Genomic DNA, 20,265 nt, shown 5'->3' on the forward strand with positions numbered 1-20,265 from the left:
AGCAAGAATTTTGGTCATTTGTTTTTGAAGTTCTCTTCCATCAAAATGTGAACTCCCTGAGGACTGGGACCTCATCATTTGTGGTCAGTGGTATATTCAGCTCTTCTCTTTTTTTTTAAATTAATTTATTTATTTGGGGCTGCATTTTGGGCTTTTCTCTAGTTGCAGTGAGCGGGGGCTACTCTCTGTTGCAGTGCGAGGGCTTCTCATTGCGGTGGCTTCTCTTGTTGCAGAGCACGGGCTCTAGGCACGTGGGCTTCAGTAGTTGTGGCACTCGGGCTCAGTAATGTGGCTCGTGGGCTCTAGAGTGCAGGCTCGGTAGTTGTGGCACACGGGCTTAATTGCTGCATGGCATGTGGGATCTTCCCAGACCAGGGATCAAACCCGTGTCCCCTGCCTTGGCAGGCGGATTCTTAACCACTTCACCACCAGGGAAGTCCCTCAGCTCTTCTCTTGACCTGCTGTGTGTTTTTGGGCAAAAACTCTTCTCCTTTTTGAACCTTGGTTTTTCTCATTGTAAAATGGAGATCATACTAACCATGGAAGGTTCAGATGAGATGTGTCTGAAAACATTCATCCTAATATCTGACCTGTAGCAGATTCTGAGTTTATGTGTATGTCCTCCCTTTCTTGGTAAGTGTGTTTACTTTTTAAGCAGTCAGATCTCAGTAGTTGGTTCTCATTAAATTTAGGATCAGCTAAACCTTAGCTCCTTTTCACCCTGGGTACTGTACTTAAAAAGGTTGGTTTTTGTAAAACATGGTTATAGAAATGGTTTTTATTTGTTCCTTAAGTATTTATTGAGCCTATGCTGTACGAGGTACTGGGATTACAAAGTCTAGGTTCCTGCCCCCAGGGTGCCTTGGGTCTGGAGGAGGAGACAGATGCAAAACAGGCAGTTACACTCCATTGTGATAAGTGCAGTGGAGTCAGGGTGCGTGGGTACCTAGAAGAGGGGCAGGTGTCAGAGAAGGCCTCCCATAGGAGGCTCATGAACTGAGTCCAAAGAGTTGGGAGTTAGTTACATCAAGTGGTTGAGTGAAGGAGAGAAGGTTGCTGCTTTCAGAAGGAGCAGCACATGCCAGGCCCCGGGCTCAGGCAGGCTGTGCTTGCCCCCTGCAGTCCGTTCTCCACACAGCAGCCAGGGCCATCCTTTTGAAAGAGATCTTGTCACTGCTCACCTCAAAACCTGCTAGTGGCTCCTCACACCCTCCCCATTAAAAACCAAAGTCATTACTCTGGTCTATGAGGCCCCCTGAAATCTAGTCTGATCCTGGCTCCCTCCCTCATCTGGCTGCCTGCCACTCACTGCCCTCAGCCACACTGGCTCCTTTGCTTTTTTTCTGGAACACTCTCCCTAGAAATCTGCATGGTTAGCTCCCTCGTTTCCTTTCAGATCTCTACTCAACTATCACCTTAGTGAGGCCTTCTCTGACCACCTTGTTTAAAATTGCCATCATCCCCTGCATTCCAGATCCCCCATCCCTACTGTATTTGACATTTGTATTTTATTTATGTTTTTTTTAAATGTCTGATTCCCTCCCCCCACCCACCAATGTCAGCTTCATGAGAGCAGGGATTTTTGTCGTATTTTGTTCAATACAGCATCCCTAGGCCTAAAACAACATCTGGCACATAGAAGTTTCCCATATAGTTATTGAATGAATAGCAGTCTTATGAAATTTCATCTTTTTCATTTCAGCCTCACTTTCCAATCTCCAGGGGTAATTTGGACTTCGATTCTGGCATCTTTGGTTTTAGTTTGCCCCGTCCCCAGTTTTTCTTTTTTTTTTTTTTGTGGTACGCAGGCCTCTCACTGTTGTGGCCTCTCCCGTTGCGGAGCACAGGCTCCGGACGCGCAGGCTCAGCGGCCATGGCTCACGGGCCCAGCCGCTCCGTGGCATGTGGGATCTTTCCGGACCGGGGCACGAACCCGTGTCCCCTGCATCGGCAGGCGGACTCTCAACCACTGCACCACCAGGGAAGCCCTGCCCCGTCCCCAGTTTGATTGCAGATTGTTTGAGCTGTCCTAAATTGCCATCCTACTTATTCCTATATATTCTTATTCTCATAATGTTGAGAATGTCAGAGCCCTATTCCCAAATCAGAGATGTCTGATCGCTTGGATAGACAGAGAGATGGGTTAAAAAAATGGTTTTAAATAGAAACAATGGGGACTTCCCTGGTGGTCCAGTGGTAAAAAATCTGCCTACCAATGCAGAGGATGCGGGTTCGATCCCTGGTCGGGGAACTAAGATCCCACATGCCGCGGGGCAACTAAGCCCGTGTGCCACAGCTACTGGGTTCACGTGCCTCAAGGAGAGAGGCTGCATGCTGCAAGCTATAGAGCTCACACACCCTGGAGCCCACGAGCCACAACTGGAGAGAAGCCCGAGCACCGCCACGAAAGATCCTGTGTGCCACAACTGAGACCCAATGCAGCCAAATAAATAAACAAATAAATAGATATATATGTGGAATTATTATATAAAAAATAGAAACAATATAATAAAGAGGCTGTTTTAAAAAAAGAGAAAGAAACGAAAACCTAATCTATACTTCTCTGCTCTCAGTGTGACTTTTTATTTTTTTCCATAATCCTAGCCCTCTTCTTGTTTTCATAGGTATGCAATCTCACAGCACTTTCTCTTTGTGGTGGTATAAATATTCTGATTCCCATTGTTAATGTATGTATTATATTCCTGTGAACGGACGTTCCAAAATTTCCTTGGCCTTTTCCCTAATTACTGGGCATTTTGAGCTCCTCCTGCTTTTTTGTTATTGCAGATGTCACTGCAGCAAACATCTTGCTGTGTTCTTTTAGTTCTTTTGGATTATTTCCTTAGGATGAATTTCCAGGAGGGTTACCAGGTCAGATTGAGTACTGTATAGTTTTGACCACTATCATGCTTTACCGCTCCTCTCCAGAATAGTGTGTAGTAGGAGCTCACTGAAAGTCTGCTGAATGAATTATGATCCCATACGTGTATAACCCACGGTATTATACTCTCACATCCACATAGCTAGCCCTGTCCTTTTACCAAGGCTCCAGATTATAGAGGCATTAGGCTCTCTGCCATTTTGTAGAAGGAACTTGTTTGCCCTTCCCTCTGGCATTTGAGAGTATTCACATGTCATTGGGGAGTGGGTGGCAGAGACTGGATTGTGAGGCTTGTGCCTACTAGAAAAACAATCTTTGTGCCATCTCCGTCCACTGTTTAGAAGCTCCTCCCCCTGGGCCAACTCATTAGCCCATGAGGGTGGGGGACCACTCTCTTGATGAACAGAGCCTCTGTTTCCAACATAGTCTGACTCTCGGCCTGTGAGGAGCTTCTGACTAGATTCTGGATGGGTACAGAAGGGATCTCCTGAGAACAAACACTTCAGGCCAGTCTCTGTCCACAGGAAGAGTTAGACCTAGTTCAGTTTAACAGCTATTTATTGAACCCCTACTCTGCAGACCATTATAGAGACTCCAAGTAAAGCAGCACCTAATGCATCCCCAGAGAGGTACAGTCAAGGCTTCATGGAGGAGGTGATATCTTAGACGATCTAGAAGATTTTGCTGGATTTCAGCAGAGAAGAGGCCTTGTTCGGGTAAAAAGATGTGGAGACAGGGAGGTATGGACATGTAGGTGGAGAGTGGATGGAAGGGTAAAAGAGATGGGAATAATAATAGAGAAGGGCTTGCAAGGTGAGAGCCCAAAGTCTGTCCACCCTGTTTACAAATTCCATGTGCCAGAGTATCCCACCCAGACTAGCACCCGGAGATGCAGGATTAATGAGCCCCTTCCTCAGCATTTGCTATGGCTGTGTGCCACGTGTCACCCTATCTCAGGTGCCAGCGTATTAGGTCACTGAGTCTATCCTCATGGGATCATTTTGCTTCCTTTGGAGTGTTTTCAGTTGTGCTCTTTGGGCCACAAATGATGATGTGTCTCCTTCCTGTTAGACACCTGTTTGGATTTTCTTTAATTATTGGAGTCCTCTGGTTTGTCCCCCAGCTGTACCAAATATGTGAGTCATGGTTGTGTCTGTACTCCTGGGAATGGTATTTGAATTCTGCTCCCCAACAGCTGAGGGGCAAAGGGCCCCTGGTGGGCAAAGGGCCAGGAGCACAGCCCCACCCCATACTGGGAAGATGATGGTTTAGATGCTGGTGGTGGCCTAGAGACCATTCCAAATAGGCCTGGGGAGCTTTCAGGAAGTGCCATGTGCCTGGGTGTTACTTGTTGGAATGTGTGATTCATCTGCCAGGGCTGTGAGGGAGTTGATCCAGCCTTCCTGACCCCTCCTAACCTTGGTCTTATTCTCTCTGGCAGGCAGAGGTGGAGGAGACACTGAAGCGACTTCAGAGCCAGAAGGGCGTGCAGGGAATCATCGTGGTGAACACAGAAGGTACACTCTCCTTCTGGCCATGACCTGAGTGCAGGCAGGCCCCCAGAAAATAGCCCAACACAGCATAACACTTGCTTTTTACTAAACCTCTCATTACCTGATCTATTTCTCACCCTTTTTTTTTTTAAACACCTCTAGTGTCCAAGCACTATTACTAGAATTCTAAATTTAAAAAAAGGAAAAATTCACTCTATCCCACTGCCCTGACACATCATACTTTTCAGTATGCCATACTTCTTCAGCCCTTGTCCTGGTGCATTTTCTCTTGGTCATAATTATAGTTGTTACTCTTTTGCATATGTTTTACTCATGAGTTTTTGTTTGGTTGGTTTTTTTTTGTTTTTTTTTTTTGCTCCGTGGTTTATATAAGAAATATTTTTAACTGCCAGTACAATGTCTATTGACCATCCTACATTTATGCTGTTTCTACTTTTTTTTGCTAGATAATACTCTTGTCAACTTCTTTGGGCCTATAGTTTTCCCTCCTCTTCTGGGACATTATTTCAACAACTAGAAGAGTACAGATGCTAATTTTCTCATACTGCAGTAGACGTGGTGAGGAAGGGAACTAACATTATCACACAAGTATTCTGTGCCAGGCCATGGGCTGGTGCTTCACAAAACGTATTTTTTCACTTATCCCTTGAAGCAGCTCTGTTGTCTCCATTTTGCAGTGGAGAAGAGTGAGTCTAGAAATTTAATTGATTCACCTACCATTATAGAGCCAAGATTTCATCCCAAGTCTGTCTGAACACACTTGTGCTTTCTCCCACACTGTGCTGTGAAGGACCAGAGGGTGGCTGCTGGACCATGTCCCAGGCCATGTCCAGGGTCACCCAGCTGGGCTCCCCCGATTCTCAAATCCGGTGCATTCAGTCAGCTCTGCTTTGTTTGAGGCTCCTTGAGAGCCTCTGTGTGTATGCATTGTCATTCTGGGCCTTGTTTTGGAAAGGCAGAATTCTCAACAGTGCCTACTTAAATAGAGCAGAATGAAAGTCACCAAGGGTGACAAATTGAAGGTGGCATGTCCTCAGAATGTTGTTTTCCAAGTCGTCAGACCCTGGACAGCCCAGAGCCAGGCAGAGTGTGCTCCCCAGCTTTGTCAGACTCTAATTAAACCACGAGGTCTTTGCGTTCAAAGGAGGCAGCAGGTTGAGGAGCCCAGAGGACACTGGGAGGCAGGTCGGATCCATCACTGATCAACTGGGTGGCCTGAGGCTTCCCCTTCCTCTTCAGAACTTAGCTGCCTTAAATGGAGTGGTTGGTCCTTGCTACAGGGAGCTTCTTGCTCCAAGACCCAAAAGACTGTATGTCACTCAGAAAAAGACTCTCTTCTGGGACTGGACATTTTTGACCCCAGATGGGGAGGAAACAGCCCTAGGGGCCGACTCCCCAGCTGGGACCCCTAAGCTTCCAGTAGTATTCCAAACCACAAGCCTTCATTCTTGCCTTAAAACTGCCCCAAAAGTTGAGCTATTTCATTTGGAAAATATAGCCCCAACTGCTTACCACCTTTTGGATACTAATGATGAGGACTTATTTTTTGTATACTAATGTGGCAGTATGGCACAGTGGCTAAGAGTATGGAATGTGGAACCAGACTGCCTGGGTTTGAATCCTGACCCTACTTACTTATCAACTGTATGATCTTAACAAGTCACTTAACCCCTCTGTTCCAGTTTCCTCATCTGTAAAATGTGGACAGTCATACTACTTTCTTCTAAGGGAAGCATTTAGAATGGTGCCTGATGTATAGTAAATGCCATATGAATGTTAAAAATTAGTGTGTGTGTGTGTGTGTGTGTGTTTATTTATTTATTTATTGGCCATGCCGCGTGGCATGTGGGATCTTAGTTCCCCAACCAGGGATCGAACCCATGTCCCCTGCAATGGAAGCACAAAGCCTTAACCACGGGACTGCCAGGGAAGTTCCTGTGTTTATTTTTAATTTATGTTCCATTCACGGAGCTCCCACTTCAGTCTCTCATTTACATTTCACACAGTGACCCTGCAAAGCAGGGACATTTGCCCGTTTTTCAGATGAGAAACTGGAAGCTGAGAGCGGTGAGGTAACCTGCCCGAGATCACCCAGCCATAGATGGAGGTGGTCAGAACTCACTGCTCTGTGGGGCCCTTAAGCCCTCTGAAGGCTTCTGTTAGAGATGATCAGTTAAGGATGATTGTATTAGGGACCTTTATTACCCCTCTCAGGCTTTCCTACCCCCATGATTCAGCTCAGCTGCCTCTTCCTGCAGGATGCCTTCCTTGACCATCCCAGCCCAGAGGGATTGCTTCCCACCCCTAAAATCATGACATGCTCTTGTCCCAGTCACTTAGCAACCACCTGCCACTGCCTGTTGACGTCTCAGCCTTGGCCAAATTTAAATGGTGTTTCATAATAAAAGTGTGAGTTTAAGCAGACTTAACCAAGAATGTAAGGAACAGGGCTTCCCTGGTGGTGCAGTGGTTAAGAATCCACCTGCCAATGCAGGGGACACGGGTTCGAGCCCTGGTCCAGGAAGATCCCACATGCTGTGGAGCAACTAAGCCCATGCATCATAACTACTGAGCCCACGAGCCACAACTACTGAAGCCCATGTGCTGCAACTACTGAAGCCCACGTGCCGCAACTACTGAAGCCCGCGTGCCGCAACTACTGAAGCCCGCGTGCCGCAACTACTGAAGCCCGCACGCCTAGAGCCCGTGCCCCACAAGAGAAGCCACCGCAATGAGAAGACTGCGCACCGCAACGAAGAGTAGCCCCCGCTCACCGCAGCTAGAGAAAGCCCGCGTGCAGCAGTGAAGACCCAGCGCAGCCAAAAATAAAATAAATAAATAAATTTATTTTTAAAAAAGAAAGAAGAATGTAAGGAACATTCTATTTGTACCTCTCCAGACCCCCTGCCATCTTCTGCTGCTACCCACACAGGGCAAAATAAAAGACTCAAATATGTAAACTCTCTGAGGGCAGGGATTTATCTCTTGTATTCACTACTGTGTCCCCAGCACCTGCAACAATGCTGACACAAAGTTGGTGCTTAATAAACATCTGTTAAATTTTGTTAATGTTTTTAAATTGTTGATTGATAGAGGTGGGTTTGGTGAGAGGACCTGGCTATACAACCTGACAGATCTGAGCCCCAGATTAGAAATCATGCCTTCAAGGTGACCAGCCACTTCTGTGGGCTGCACAGTGCCCATTTGTGAGGGCAAAGGCCTAGAATAGGCAGCCTAGTCATTAGGCTGTCTGTGAGGTGTTCCCCAGCTCTGGCATCCTGTGAATCTGGAATTATCTCGTCCTTGTTTGAAATTATCCCCAGTTTTGGTCCCTGCCCTCCATCCCCACCCTGCCAGCTCCATGTTTTCTTTTGTTTTTAAAGTGAGCCAACAAGAAGTTAGTTTCTTTTCTCCTTTACACAGTGTCTCACTTGGCAGAAATGTGATCACATTCATGACAGTATTTGGGGGTTTTGGGGTATTTGTTTATTTTAAATATTTATTTATTCAGCTGCACTGGGTCTTCGTTGTGCCATGCTTGATCTTTGTTGCCACGTGTGGGATCTTTATTTGCAGCGTGCAAACTCGTAGTTGCTGCATGTGGGATCTAGTTCCCTGACCAGAGATCAAACACCGGCCCCCTGCATTGGGAGCACGGAGTCTTAGCCACTGGACCACCAGGGAGGTCCCATGACAGTATTTGAACTACTAGAAGTACACCTGTGTCTACTCATTTATCAACAGCCATAAATGCTTAATGCAGTCTCTCTAAAGACACTGGTGAGCACAGCAGACCTGGTTCTGGCCCCCAGGGAGCTTAAAGTCTGCTGGGGGGGCAAACATAATGATCACTTCCATAAAGGTGTGATACCAAACTCGAGTTAACTGCTCTGAAGTACAGTTGCATGGTGCTGGGACTGTAGAATGAGGGCACTGACCACATCTGGGGGTGGATGGAGACATGAGTGACAGTGGGAGTCAGGAGAGAATAGGGGAGGGAAAGAAAGTTCGAGGCAGAGGGACGTGAGAGAAGGTGGCCTTGTGGTATGTAAAAGAGAAGGTCAAGAAGTTTGATACCCAAACTTTGCCAGGCCTCGAGACTGGCCCCTCAAGTTTCCTGGGGGATGGGATTTACTGTGTGGGTGATGTTGATAATAAATCAACACTTATTACATGCATACTGTTGCTAAATATTCTCAAATGAATTAACCCATATTTAATCCTCACAGCAGCACTTTGAAGCACAGATGAGGAAATGGAGGCTCAGAGAGGTTAAATCACTTGTGTAAGGCCATAGCCACAAAGGGGCAGAGCTGGGGTATAAGCCCAGGTCATCAGATTTCAGAGTTCCTGCTCAGTCCTCTCCTCAGCTGCTTATACTGCCAACCTCAGGAGGGTTCCACTATTGAATGAGGCCTTGTGGGGCCCTGGTGGGTACATTGTTGCCATCCAGGACCCAACAGCGGCCCTGGTGACCTGGTCATCTTGTCCCTTAAAGACAAGTGATCACTACAACCTGTTCTCATAACTCCACTTGGCTGAAACCAGCTTCTGTGACTCAGCTGCTTCTCCTGCTACCATGCCCTCTTCTGCCCACTCTCATGTTCCTCTACCCTAGTAAGACAAGGTTGGATCAGTTTCTTGCCACTCATGGGTAGGCCTGAGGGTGACTGTCTTTGGCTGATCCCTCAGCTGGTCTGTTATGGGCCAGATAGCAGGGTCCTGGACCCCAAATCCAGCCACTTATGTGTGGGGAGCCACTTGGGCCACATTTGTCACAAGGGCCTGTCAGCTGTGGGCACTCAGGGCCTCATTGATGGAGCCTTCTGCTGACACGTTACAGTGATTCACAGGCACCTTATGCCCCAGTCGTGGCCTGAGGTGGCTCAAGCTGAGCCCTCTTCCTCACCTCCATGACAATAGGCACTGTCCAGTGAGGGAGGTCCATTTAATAGTTCATCACAAGGAAGCAGTCCTCAAAACAGAAAAGGCTTGATGCAGGACGTTGTTCACTGCACAGTAATTAAGTAAAAAATCCAGCCTTAGTACCCAGCAACAGGGGAATGATTAACCCCGTGGAATGGCCATTTGTGGGCTCCCTGAAAGCAGTAGCAATGCTGTTTACAAGGGTGTTTGCAGACAGAGAAACAGGCTTTAAATTGGGGGCGCAGCCATGTGTATAGACAGTGTGTTTATAACTGGGCTGGGCTTCCCTGGTGGCACTGTGGTTAAGAATCCGCCTCCCAATGCAGGGGACACGGGTTCGAGCCCTGGTCCGGGAAGATCCCACATGCCATGGACCATCTAAGCCCGTGCGCCACTACTGAGCCTGCGCGCTAGAACCCACGAGCCACAACTACTGAAGCCCATGTGCCTAGAGCCCGTGCTCTGCAACAAGAGAAGCACCTCAATGAGAAGCCCACGCACTGCAATGAAGAGTAGCCCCCGCTCGCTGCAACTATACCACGCGCAGCAACGAAGACCGAATGCAGCCAAAAATAAAAATAAATTAAAAATAAATAAATTTAAAAAAAATAATAATAATAACCATCACACCAGTGATGGTTCTGTCTTGACACGGGCTGACCTTTCTTCTTCTATCTACTTTTTAGTATTTACAGATTTGTAGGAGGTATTCTCCTTGTTTCTGTTCTAAGTGTTATGAATGATAGTCTCTCCTTCTTTTGCTGGAAACGAGCCAGTATGATGTGGCCCTGTGAAAGGAGCCTGGGAGTCGAGCCAACAGGCCTGCATTTGAATCCTGACCCCACTGCTTCTCTTTACCTGCTGTGTGACCACAGGCAGGCCACCTCACCACTCAGAGTTTCTGTTGCCTCATTGGCAAGTAAAGATGGTGACGCCGCCCTTAGAGTAGTTCTGGGGACTGGTGTTGACATACTTCAAGTGCTCAACACTTGCCTGTCAAGCTTTCAGTAAATAGTGGGCCTTGACTGTTAACTGCCAGTCTAGACTAGAATTATGGGTGTGGGGCTAATTGCTGGGCAGAAAGGGACCCCAATGTTCTGCTCAGTCTCTGTCTTCTCTCCCCTCAGGCATTCCCATCAAGAGCACCATGGACAATCCCACCACCACACAGTACGCCAACCTCATGCACAACTTCATCTTGAAGGCCCGGAGCACCGTGCGTGAAATTGACCCCCAGAATGACCTCACCTTCCTTCGAATTCGCTCCAAGAAAAATGAAATTATGGTTGCACCAGGTAAGGGGTCTTCCACATCCCCACTTAGGAGCAGACCCTCACAGTGCATGCTCTGTAGCTATCAGGACAGCTTAGCACATGGGTGTCTCCATAGGTTCCACAGAAAGGCCTGAAGAGCAGAAGGTACAGATTTGATTGCCTTACCACCTGGCCTGTCTCCAGCTGGCGTCCCCAACAAGTACTCATTCACAGTGACTCTAGGCCAGACCCCGTCCTGGGTTCTAGGCCACAGCGGGGAATTATGTTCTCATGGGGGAGAGAGACATATAAGCATATCACAGTGTAATCCTCACCTTGATGTGGGGGAATTCAAGGAGCACTTGGGAACATAGAGGAGGGTGTGATTAGGGCTGCTTGTGGCTGCTTGTGGCGGTCAGCAAAGGCTTCCCAGAGGAGGGAGCACTTGAGCTGAGTCTTGAGGGCACAGGTGAAGAGTAAGCAAGCAGGGTGGGGCTTGGGGGTGCCGGGGGTGAGAAAGCTACGCTTGAAGAAAAAGGAATTCAGTGCTTCTAAACCAAAGTGTGAGGCAAAAACACCATGCGCTATTTTATCCTTGAAAAAATGTTAATTTGCCCACTTCCAAACGATAGTCCTATTTCTCTGGACCCCATGCAGACAGCCCTTCCTCCAGCACTGGAAGAGATTGCTGATTCTGTTTCACATGAAGTGCTTGGCTTGCACTTGGGGACTGTGTGGTGCAAACAATACCTGTCTTAGGTGTTAGGATCATTCTCAGGATGATGAGATGCTTACCGTGGGAGGAACCCATAAGGACTAGGACCACAGGAGGGGACAGCAGGGCCACCTGCCCTGCCCTGCCTCACCTCACTCACATGCACAGCCTGGAGTGGTAGATCCTCCAGGACTGTTTTTGCAGTTACTTCTCCCCCTCCATCTCCATTTTGGCTGAGCCCGGTGGTTGCGTGTGCCTGAGCTAAATGTGCACATGGTGATGGAGGCGGCAGCAGTGCAGCTTGTCTAGGGCGCCAGGATATGTGTAGGAAGGAGTGTGAGGTGATACGTTTCATCCAGTTTAGAAGGGGCCTCAAACACCAAACTCAGCTGCATGGACTTGACCCTGTGAGCAGAGGTTTTTTTAAGGCAGGAGGTGATAGGATTGTGATTGGGGGCCTGGATGAAAGAGGGCAGTGGGGAGGCTGGGACATTGACTGCCCCTGGGCTTTGCAACACAGGTGCCGAGGAGGCTGGCTGCAGAATTCTGAGGTATTTGATGGCGGTCAACCACTCCTTGCAGCAGAGCAATATTGGTTCTGTTCCCAGGCCTGTTCGGGTCCAGTTGAGCTGCTTGGAAGGATGTGAAGGAGAGACCCATAGAGCCAGTCACAGGGGCCCACAGTCTCCTGGGGACACTCCCTGGAGGGGTGGGGACAGAGCAGGTCAGTCACAAATAAGAACCTAGGATAACTTCAGAGTCATTTATTCCAAAAACATACATACACTGTTTATCAATTTAATCACTGTCTAATGCATCTCCGACCAATGATGAGGTCTCTGATTCTGTCAGCAAAAATAGACTGCAGCAGGCACAGCATCTGTTTTCCCGGCTTCACCTCTTACGAGCATGACCTGTAGCAAATCACAGAACACCTCCGAACCTCTGTTTCCACATCTGTAAAGTGTCTAGTAGGGGCCATTACTGCTCTGATATTCTGAGATGCCTCATCTGGTTGAGTATGTTGGCACGAGTTTGGGCAGAAAGACTTGGAATCAGATTTGAACTCGCATCCCTCCCAAGACTTCATGCTGTGTGATTACAGACAAACCTCCACTCCCCTAGAAATTAGGCTACCAACCCTCCAAATCAGAGCAGACCTTGTGCCCCACCTGGAAGCTCACAATGTGAAACAAGGACAGATTATGTGGTCTCCAAGTCGACAGACTCTCGGTGGACAGCATCTCTTGGCTTAAAGCTTCCAGGAATGTCTGCTCTGGAACAGCTGAGTTAACACAGTGTAATCAAGCTTTAACACACTGCTTTCCACAGATCACTGGGAGTGCTATTATTGAATGTAGAGCTTGATTATTCGGAAGAAAAGACACTGGTATTGCTAATAGTATCTGTTTTTATTAGTTTTATCGGTGGCTTGTTAATTATTTCTATTTTTATTAGTGATTTTTCACTTATGCAGATTGCTTAGCCATGAAACTTAAGTCTTATAATATCTGTTCCTTCCCAGATGTCCGTTGTCATGGGAAGAAGCAACCTTCAGGCTTGAATCTGAACAGACACAAAGCAGACATGGCCAAGGTCCTGCCATTTTTCACATGTTCAGCAGGGGGGTAGACCAGAGGCATTCAGCATCTGAGTCAAACCCAGCTACCCCACCTGGCATGTTTACCTTGGCTTGGGCAAGTCATTTAATTCTCTGAGCCTTAGTGTTCTCATTAGTAAAAATGAGAAAACACTGGGCCCTGCCTCATAGAGTGATTCAAGGATTCATTGAGGTGCTGTGTGAGAAGTGATTGACCCAGAGCCAGCACGTGGAAGCCTTCGTGAATGTTTGCAGTTTGATTATTAAGTGGGCAAAGCTGAAACACCCCACTTCTCCCACTTCCTCTTTTATAAAGTAAGAGGCAGTCAGGCTCACCCCAGAGGACTTGGACTTGCTATGATTTCATGATAGACATTCCTTCTGACTGGCTGGATCCCCAGAGCTGAAATTCAGGTAGCTTTGGACCCCTTTGACCTGGTGCCTTTGAAATTTTCTACTCCAGGAGGCTCTGGAAGGCTAGCAACTGAACTTATGACAGAACTGACATTAACCCAAGACCAGTGGGGTTGAGGTTAGAATTCTATCTTTGATACTAACTGGCTGGGTAACCTTAAACTAGTGGTTCTTCGTGCAGCATCAGCATCACCTGGGAACTTGTTAAAAATGCAAATTATCTGGCTCCACCCCAGACCCACTGAGTCCAAAGCCCTGGGGGTGGGACCAGTAGTGTTGTTTTAAACAGCCTTCCAAGTGATTCCGACACCCTGTAGTTTGAGAACCATTGCTGTAGGAAACCTTGAACCTGAGTTTCCCTACCCCAAAAAACGTGATAATCCTACCTCCCTGTTGGTACTGGGAAGATTAGAAATGAGGATGCGGGGACTTCCCTGGTGGTCCACTGGTTAAGAATCCGCCTTCCAATTCAGGGGACGCGGGTTCGAACCCTGGTCAGGGAGCTAAGATCCCACATGCCGCAGGGCAGCTAAGCCCACGCACCACAACTACTGAGTCCACATGCCTCAACAAGAGAAAAACGCATATGCCACAACTAGAGAGAAGCCCACACACCACAAGGAAAGATCCTGCACGCCTCAACAAAGATCCCTCATGCCACAGCTAAGACCTGATGCAGCCAAATAAAAAGAAAGAAAGAAAGAAATGAGGATGCGCTGCTGAGCACCACCCCCGGGTAGGCTGAGGGCCCCACTTCGTGGCAGCCACATGTGCAGGAGCCCCCACAGGAAATTTGCAAGTTTATCTTCTGTTTCCCCAGCAATTGGAAGCAGCCTGAGTATTGATGCTTTTTATCCCTCTCTGCCCCACCACCACTTTACAGTTGGTGTTTTAATGATTTATTGGCTTTGTGGTGTGTTTTTCTCCCATTTTACATTTAGTGATTTGTTTTTTCATTTTTCCTCTTTTGCAGATAAAGACTATTTCCTGATTGTGATTCAGAATCCAACCGAATAAGCCGCTCTCTTGGCTCCCTGCGTCATTCCTTAATTTAATGCCCCCTCAAGAATAATAGCATTAATCATGTCAACTGACTGGCATATGGAAGTCACCTTAGAGCCCTCTCAGACCAATCCGGCTGCAGCTCCACCTACCCCACCAAAGTCATCTCTCTGCTGGCCAGTCGCACCTGATTTTCCAGGAGGAAAATCCCATCCAGGTTTATGGAGCAAGAGATTGTGAGAAGCCCACACACCCTGTTTCCTTCTGACTTTGAGTTCACTTTGTTGCCCTTGGAAAAGGCTGTTTTTCTTTAACTAAAAATAACCAAACCGCTTTCCCTGCTGTGTGTCTTTAAACACTAGGTTGAAAAGGCCTCCCTTCCTGTGTAATCACGTGGTCTGAAGGCTGAGCCCGGTGCCCCCATGGTGGATTGTGCTCCATACTGCACCTGTGGCCACACTTTCTGTGCTGGACCTGTTTTATGACTGGTGTCCTGGTTTCTGGGCCTCTTGTCCCTAGCCACCCCTTTTATCATTTCTCACCCTCACCAATGTTTTGAAAGCTTTTTTTTGACTACATTTAACTGGGGAAAGGAAAGGAAAGGAGTGAAATTTGTTGAGTACCAGGTGTGGCTTATATCATCCACATAGTTCCCTACAGACGGAGTGGTAAAGCCATCTTAAATATGAGGAAGTTGGGTTCTCAAGAATGACTTGCCTGAGGTCTCACAGCTGGGAGCACAGGTGTCTGACTCCAAAAGCTCTGCTCTTTCCACACTACCTTCCCCAGAAATCCCAGATGGTCTGGTTCACCCGAGTGAGCTCATCCTGGATAAGCATCCACCTTCCCTTAGACTCGAGTCCTGGGGTGCGGTGGGGATGAGGGGCTGCACCGGCCACTCAGGCTGTAGGCCACTCGTCATCCAAACTATGCTTGGGCCCTACCCTAGACCAATTAAATCGTAATCCCTGAGAGTAAGCTCTGGGCATCATCAGTTTGTAAAAGCTCCCTGGACATACAGCTAGGGTTGAGAACCACTGGCATAGCCCTTCATGCCCTGGTTAAGAGTACAGGAGGCTATAGCAAAAATATCATTCAGAGATAAGAACTTCTGAAAGATAAAAAATGTGAAGGGAATAAATGCAACAGAAGAGTTGCAAGATAAAGTTGAGAAAATCTCCCAAAAGGTGGGGAAAAAAATGGAAGAGAAAAGTTTAGAAGATTAAAGGGTCAGTCCAGGATATTCAACATCCGATTAACAGGAGTTCCAGAAAGAGAAAGTGGGGTAGAAAATTATCAACAAGAGACTATAAGAATATTTTCTAGAAGTAAGGACATAAGTTTCCGCATTGAAAGATCTGAGTGTCTAGAGCAGTTACTTTTAAAAAGACCCATGCCAGGCCTCATCATCATGAAATCTCAGAACACTATGGATAGATACTATCCAGAGAGAGAAAAAAGAAAAACGGTACAAAGGATTAGAAATCACAACAGCACTGGACATCCCAACAGCATCATTAGAAACTAGAAGAGAATGCCCTCAAAATTCTGATTAAAAATAATTTACAACCTAGAGTTCCATACCCAGCCAAACTATTAGCCAAGTGTAAGAATAAGGTAAATATTTTCGGACAATAGAAGGTCATGTGTATTTATCTGCCATGCACTGTTTCTCAGGAAGCTACCGAAGAATGTACCTCAGAATAAGGGAGTGAAGGAAAGAGTGTAAAGCAGAGTATCCCGGCAATTTGAGGCTCCAACACGAGAGAAAGTCAAAAGGGTTATGTCAGGATGGTGGTGAAGGGTGCTGGGTAGTAAACCTAGAAAGAAATGCTGAATGGGGTAGGAGGTTGTTTCCAAGAAGAAAACAAAACTGATAGGTCATCTCAGGTTTTTGAACACATTCAGAGGAGATTTTGAGCTTGAGTTTTCAGAGAAGTTTGAGAAGCCTAAACATGCTTTGTTCAGGAGGCCTGAAAGGAAAGTCAAGGGCAGGAGGTGGGGATTTGGGAGTCACTGTCATGTTGGAGGCACTAATGGGTGTGAATGTGGACATGACCAGGATGACATGAGAGGGCTGAAGAAAGCTGAGGGCCAAGGCAGGGTGAGAACGCTGAGGAGCAGCTGGAGGCTGGAAAGGCCAAGGGGAGGCAACCTCACCAGGTGACCGGCCAGCTCTAAGGGCCAGCATCTGGGGAGGGCAGGGGCTAAGGACACAGCAGGAGGGGAAGGGGGTGGCAACCCTGGCCCTGTCATTCAGGGAGGTGGGGTGAGAACTGAGCACTCCTTGGCTAGAGAGAGAGAAGGGGACCAAGGGAGTGAGGCCCAGAGGAATGAAAGGCCAGGTCCAAGGTCCCATGTGGGAAGTAAGGTTGGTGGTCATGGCCTACACTTCCCAGTGAATCCAGAAAGACTTCAAGGAATAAGGGTGGGGTAGTCCCAGACAGAGGCTTGGGGACCCCTGGGTGGGTTTCAGATCCTCCAATCTCTGGAGAATTCCATTTAGAGTTCTGCAAACAGGAACAACCAACCCTTACTCAAAGATGATGACCCTGACTCAGACCTCATTCCTCCTGGGTCCTCCCAACATGAGGCCCATTTTACAAGTGAGTTCACTGCCTTAAATAAGATGCTACAGCCCCATGGTACCAAAGTTGGTCCATCTGATTCCAGGCCCTGTTTCCCCAGGACTCTTTTCCCTCCTGGTCACTCACTGATCCTTGACCTCAGACGTAGGCTCTGTTACTGTCTCCATTTTGCAGATGAAGAAACTGAGGCTCCAGAGGGAAAGAATTTGCTCAAAGTTATGCAGTAAGTGGTAAAGGTACTTCAGACCCAGATCTGTCTGCTGTTGTGTAAAGGAGCAAACAGATGCTCAGAGAAGGAACCTGCCATGGTCACACAGTAATTGGTGGCCAACCCGGCCAGGGGTTTCTCCACCTTCATGTGACGGGCCAGCCAAGGACAGCTCTCTGCCTTTTCTTAGGCCCATGAGTCCCAGTCAGAAGCCACAGAACAGCACAGATCAGACACTGCCCTGAGCTGACATTGTTCCCCAACAATCCTGAACAGTCCTCTTAGAGCCCCTTAGTGCCCAGTAGCAATGATCAAGCCAGACCCAGTCTGTGCACATGGAGCAGGCGGGAGACCCACGCTCAGGTAGGCAGTGACTCAGAGATGACACAGTGGGTACTCAGAGGAGAGGTCCTCGCCCAACAAGTATTTACTGAGCACCTACCATGTGCTACATTCTGTCTAGGTGCTGGGACAGGAACCAAATATATAGGAAATGCTGCCCTTAAGGGGCTTGCATGTTAGTGGGAAAGAGAAATAAAATACATTTAAAAAACTATATAGCATGTTAAATTTAAGCCCACAAGTAGATACTATTACATGACCACCATAATGGCTAAAATTTTAAAAACTGGCAATACCAAATATCAACAAGAAAGCAGAGCAACTGGAACTCCCATATATTGTTGACAGGAATCTAAAATGGAACATTAGTTTCAGGTGTACAACATAATGATTCAATATTTGTATATTGTGAAGTGATCACCACAATAAGTCTGGTTAACATCTGCCATACATAGTTACAAAATTTTTTTTGTCATGAGAACTTTAAGGTGTACTCTTTTAGGAACTTTCAAATATAGACTACAGTATTATTAACCATAGTCACCATGCTGTACATTATATGCCCATGACTTTTATATGTTTATTTTATAACTGGAAGTTTGTATCTTTGGGCACTCATTTCACCATGCCATACCCCCAACCCCACCTCCAATCTGTTCTGTTTTCTGTCTCTATGAGCTTGTTTTTTTTGTTCTATTTGCTTGGTTTGTTGTGTGTGGGTTTGTTGTGGTGGTGGTGGGTTTTTTGTTTTTTTTTTGCCGTACTGCATGACTTGCAGGATCTTAGTTCCCCTGCCAAGGATTGAACCCGGGCCGTTGGCAGTGAGAATGGGGAGTCCTAACCACTGGCTGCCAGGGAATTCCCTTATTTGCTTGTTTTTTAGATACCACACATAAGTGAGATTATGGTCCATCCATGTCTCAAATGACAAGATTTCCTTCCTTTTTATGTCTGAATAATAATATTCCATTGTATATATATGCTACATTTTCTTCATCTGTTCCTCTATTGATGGACACTTAGGTTGTATCCATATCTTGGCTATTGTAAATAATGCTACAATGAACATAAGGGGGTACATATATCTTTTCAAGATGGTGATTTCATTTCCTTTGGATAAAGGAAATACGTTATCCAAAGTATACTCAGAAGTGGAATTGCTGGATCATATGATAGTTCTATTTTTAATTTTTTGAGGAGCCTCCATGCTGTTTTCCATAGTTGTTGGGACCAATTTACATTCCCACCAATAGTGCACAAGGGTTCCCTTTTCTCCACATCCTCACCAACACTTATTTCTTGTCTTGAGAACAGCCATTCTAACAGGTGTGAGGTGCTATCTCATTGTGTTTTCAATTTGCATTTCCCTGATGATTAGTGATATGGAGCACCTTTCATGTACCTGTGTCTTTTTTGGAAAAAATGTCTACTCGGATCCTCTGCCCGTTTTTTTAATTGGATTGGTTTTTGCTATTGAGTCATATAAGTTATTTATATATTTTGGATATTAACCCCTTATCAGTTACAGGATTGGCAGAAATTTTCTCCTATTTGGTGGATTGTCTTTTCATTTTGTTGATGCACAGAAGCTTTTAAGTTTGATGTAGTCCCAGTTATTTATTTTTGCTTCTGTTGCCTTTGCGTTTGGTGTCAATTCCAAAAAATCATTGCCAAGACTGATGTCAAGGAGCTTATCATCTATGTTGTCTTCTAAGGGTTTTCTGGTTTCAGGTTTTACATTCAAGTCTTTAATCTATTTTGAGTTGATTTTTGTGTATAGTGTAAGACAGTGGTCCAGGGTCATTCTTTTGCGTGTGGCTGTCCAGTTTTCCCACGAAGAGACTGTTCTTTCCCCATTGTGTATTCTTGGCTTCTTTGTAGATAAATTGACCAGATATGCATGGGTTTATTTCCGGGCTCTCTATTCTGTTCCACTGATCTATGTGTCTTTTTATGTCAATATAATATTGTTTTATAATAGCTTTGTAATATAGTTTGAAATCAGGGAGTGTAATGCCTCCAGCTTTGTTCTTCTTTCTCAAGACTCCTTTGGCTATTCAGGGTCTTTTGTGATTCCATATAAATCTTATGTTATTTTATTTTTTATTATTTTTTTAAAATAAATTTATTTATTTTTGGCTGCATTGGGTCTTCGTTGCTGTGCGCGGGCTTTCTCTAGTTGTGGCGAGTGGGAGCTACTCTTCCTTGCAGTGCGTGGGCTTCTCATTGCAGTGGCTTCTCTTGTTGCAGAGCACAGGCTTCAGTAGTTGTGGCACGTGGGCTCAGTAGTTGTGGTGCATGGACTTAGTTGCTCCACAGCATGTGGGATCTTCCAAGACTAGGGCTCGAACCTGTGTCCCCTGCATTGGCAGGAGGATTCTTAACCACTGCGCCACCAGGGAAGACCCCCATACAAATTTTACAATTGTTTGTTCTATTTCTGTGAAAAAGGCCATTGGAATTTTAATAGGGCTTGCACTGAACCTGTAGATTGCTTTGGGTAGTATGGACATTTTAACAATATTAATTCTTCCAATCCAAATGAGCACAGAATATCTTTCCATTTATTTATGTCTACTTCAAGTTTTTTCATTAGTGTCTTCTAATTTTCAGTGTGCAGATCTTTCACCTCCTTAGTTAAATTTATTCCTAGGTAATTCATTCATTTTGATGCAATTTTAAATGGAATTGTTTTCTTAATTTCTCTTTCTTATAATTTGTTATTAGTGTATAGGAATGCAACAGATTTTTAATATTGATTTTGTATCCTGCAACTTTACTGAATTTGTTTATTAGTTCTAACAGTTTTTTTGGTTAAGTCT

At 46.1% G+C, this 20,265-nt stretch overlaps 1 protein-coding gene across 1 annotated transcript in view; it reads left to right on the plus strand.

Moving 5' to 3' along the window:
- The window catches only part of DYNLRB1 (dynein light chain roadblock-type 1), a 20,006-nt gene extending 5,364 nt beyond the window's left edge, over nucleotides 1–14,642 (plus strand). The window contains exons 4-6 of the mRNA XM_024743062.1: nucleotides 4,323–4,398; nucleotides 10,449–10,616; nucleotides 14,277–14,642. Of these exons, the coding sequence (XP_024598830.1) occupies nucleotides 4,323–4,398; nucleotides 10,449–10,616; nucleotides 14,277–14,320 (288 nt within the window). The 3' untranslated portion in view covers nucleotides 14,321–14,642. The remainder of the gene's footprint in view (nucleotides 1–4,322; nucleotides 4,399–10,448; nucleotides 10,617–14,276) is intronic.
- Nucleotides 14,643–20,265: the final 5,623 nt, after the last annotated feature.

The sequence above is a fragment of the Neophocaena asiaeorientalis genome, unplaced genomic scaffold, assembly GCF_003031525.2.
Source record: "Neophocaena asiaeorientalis asiaeorientalis breed wild unplaced genomic scaffold, Neophocaena_asiaeorientalis_V1.1 scaffold82, whole genome shotgun sequence".
In the NCBI taxonomy this organism is placed as follows: Eukaryota; Metazoa; Chordata; class Mammalia; order Artiodactyla; family Phocoenidae; genus Neophocaena; species Neophocaena asiaeorientalis.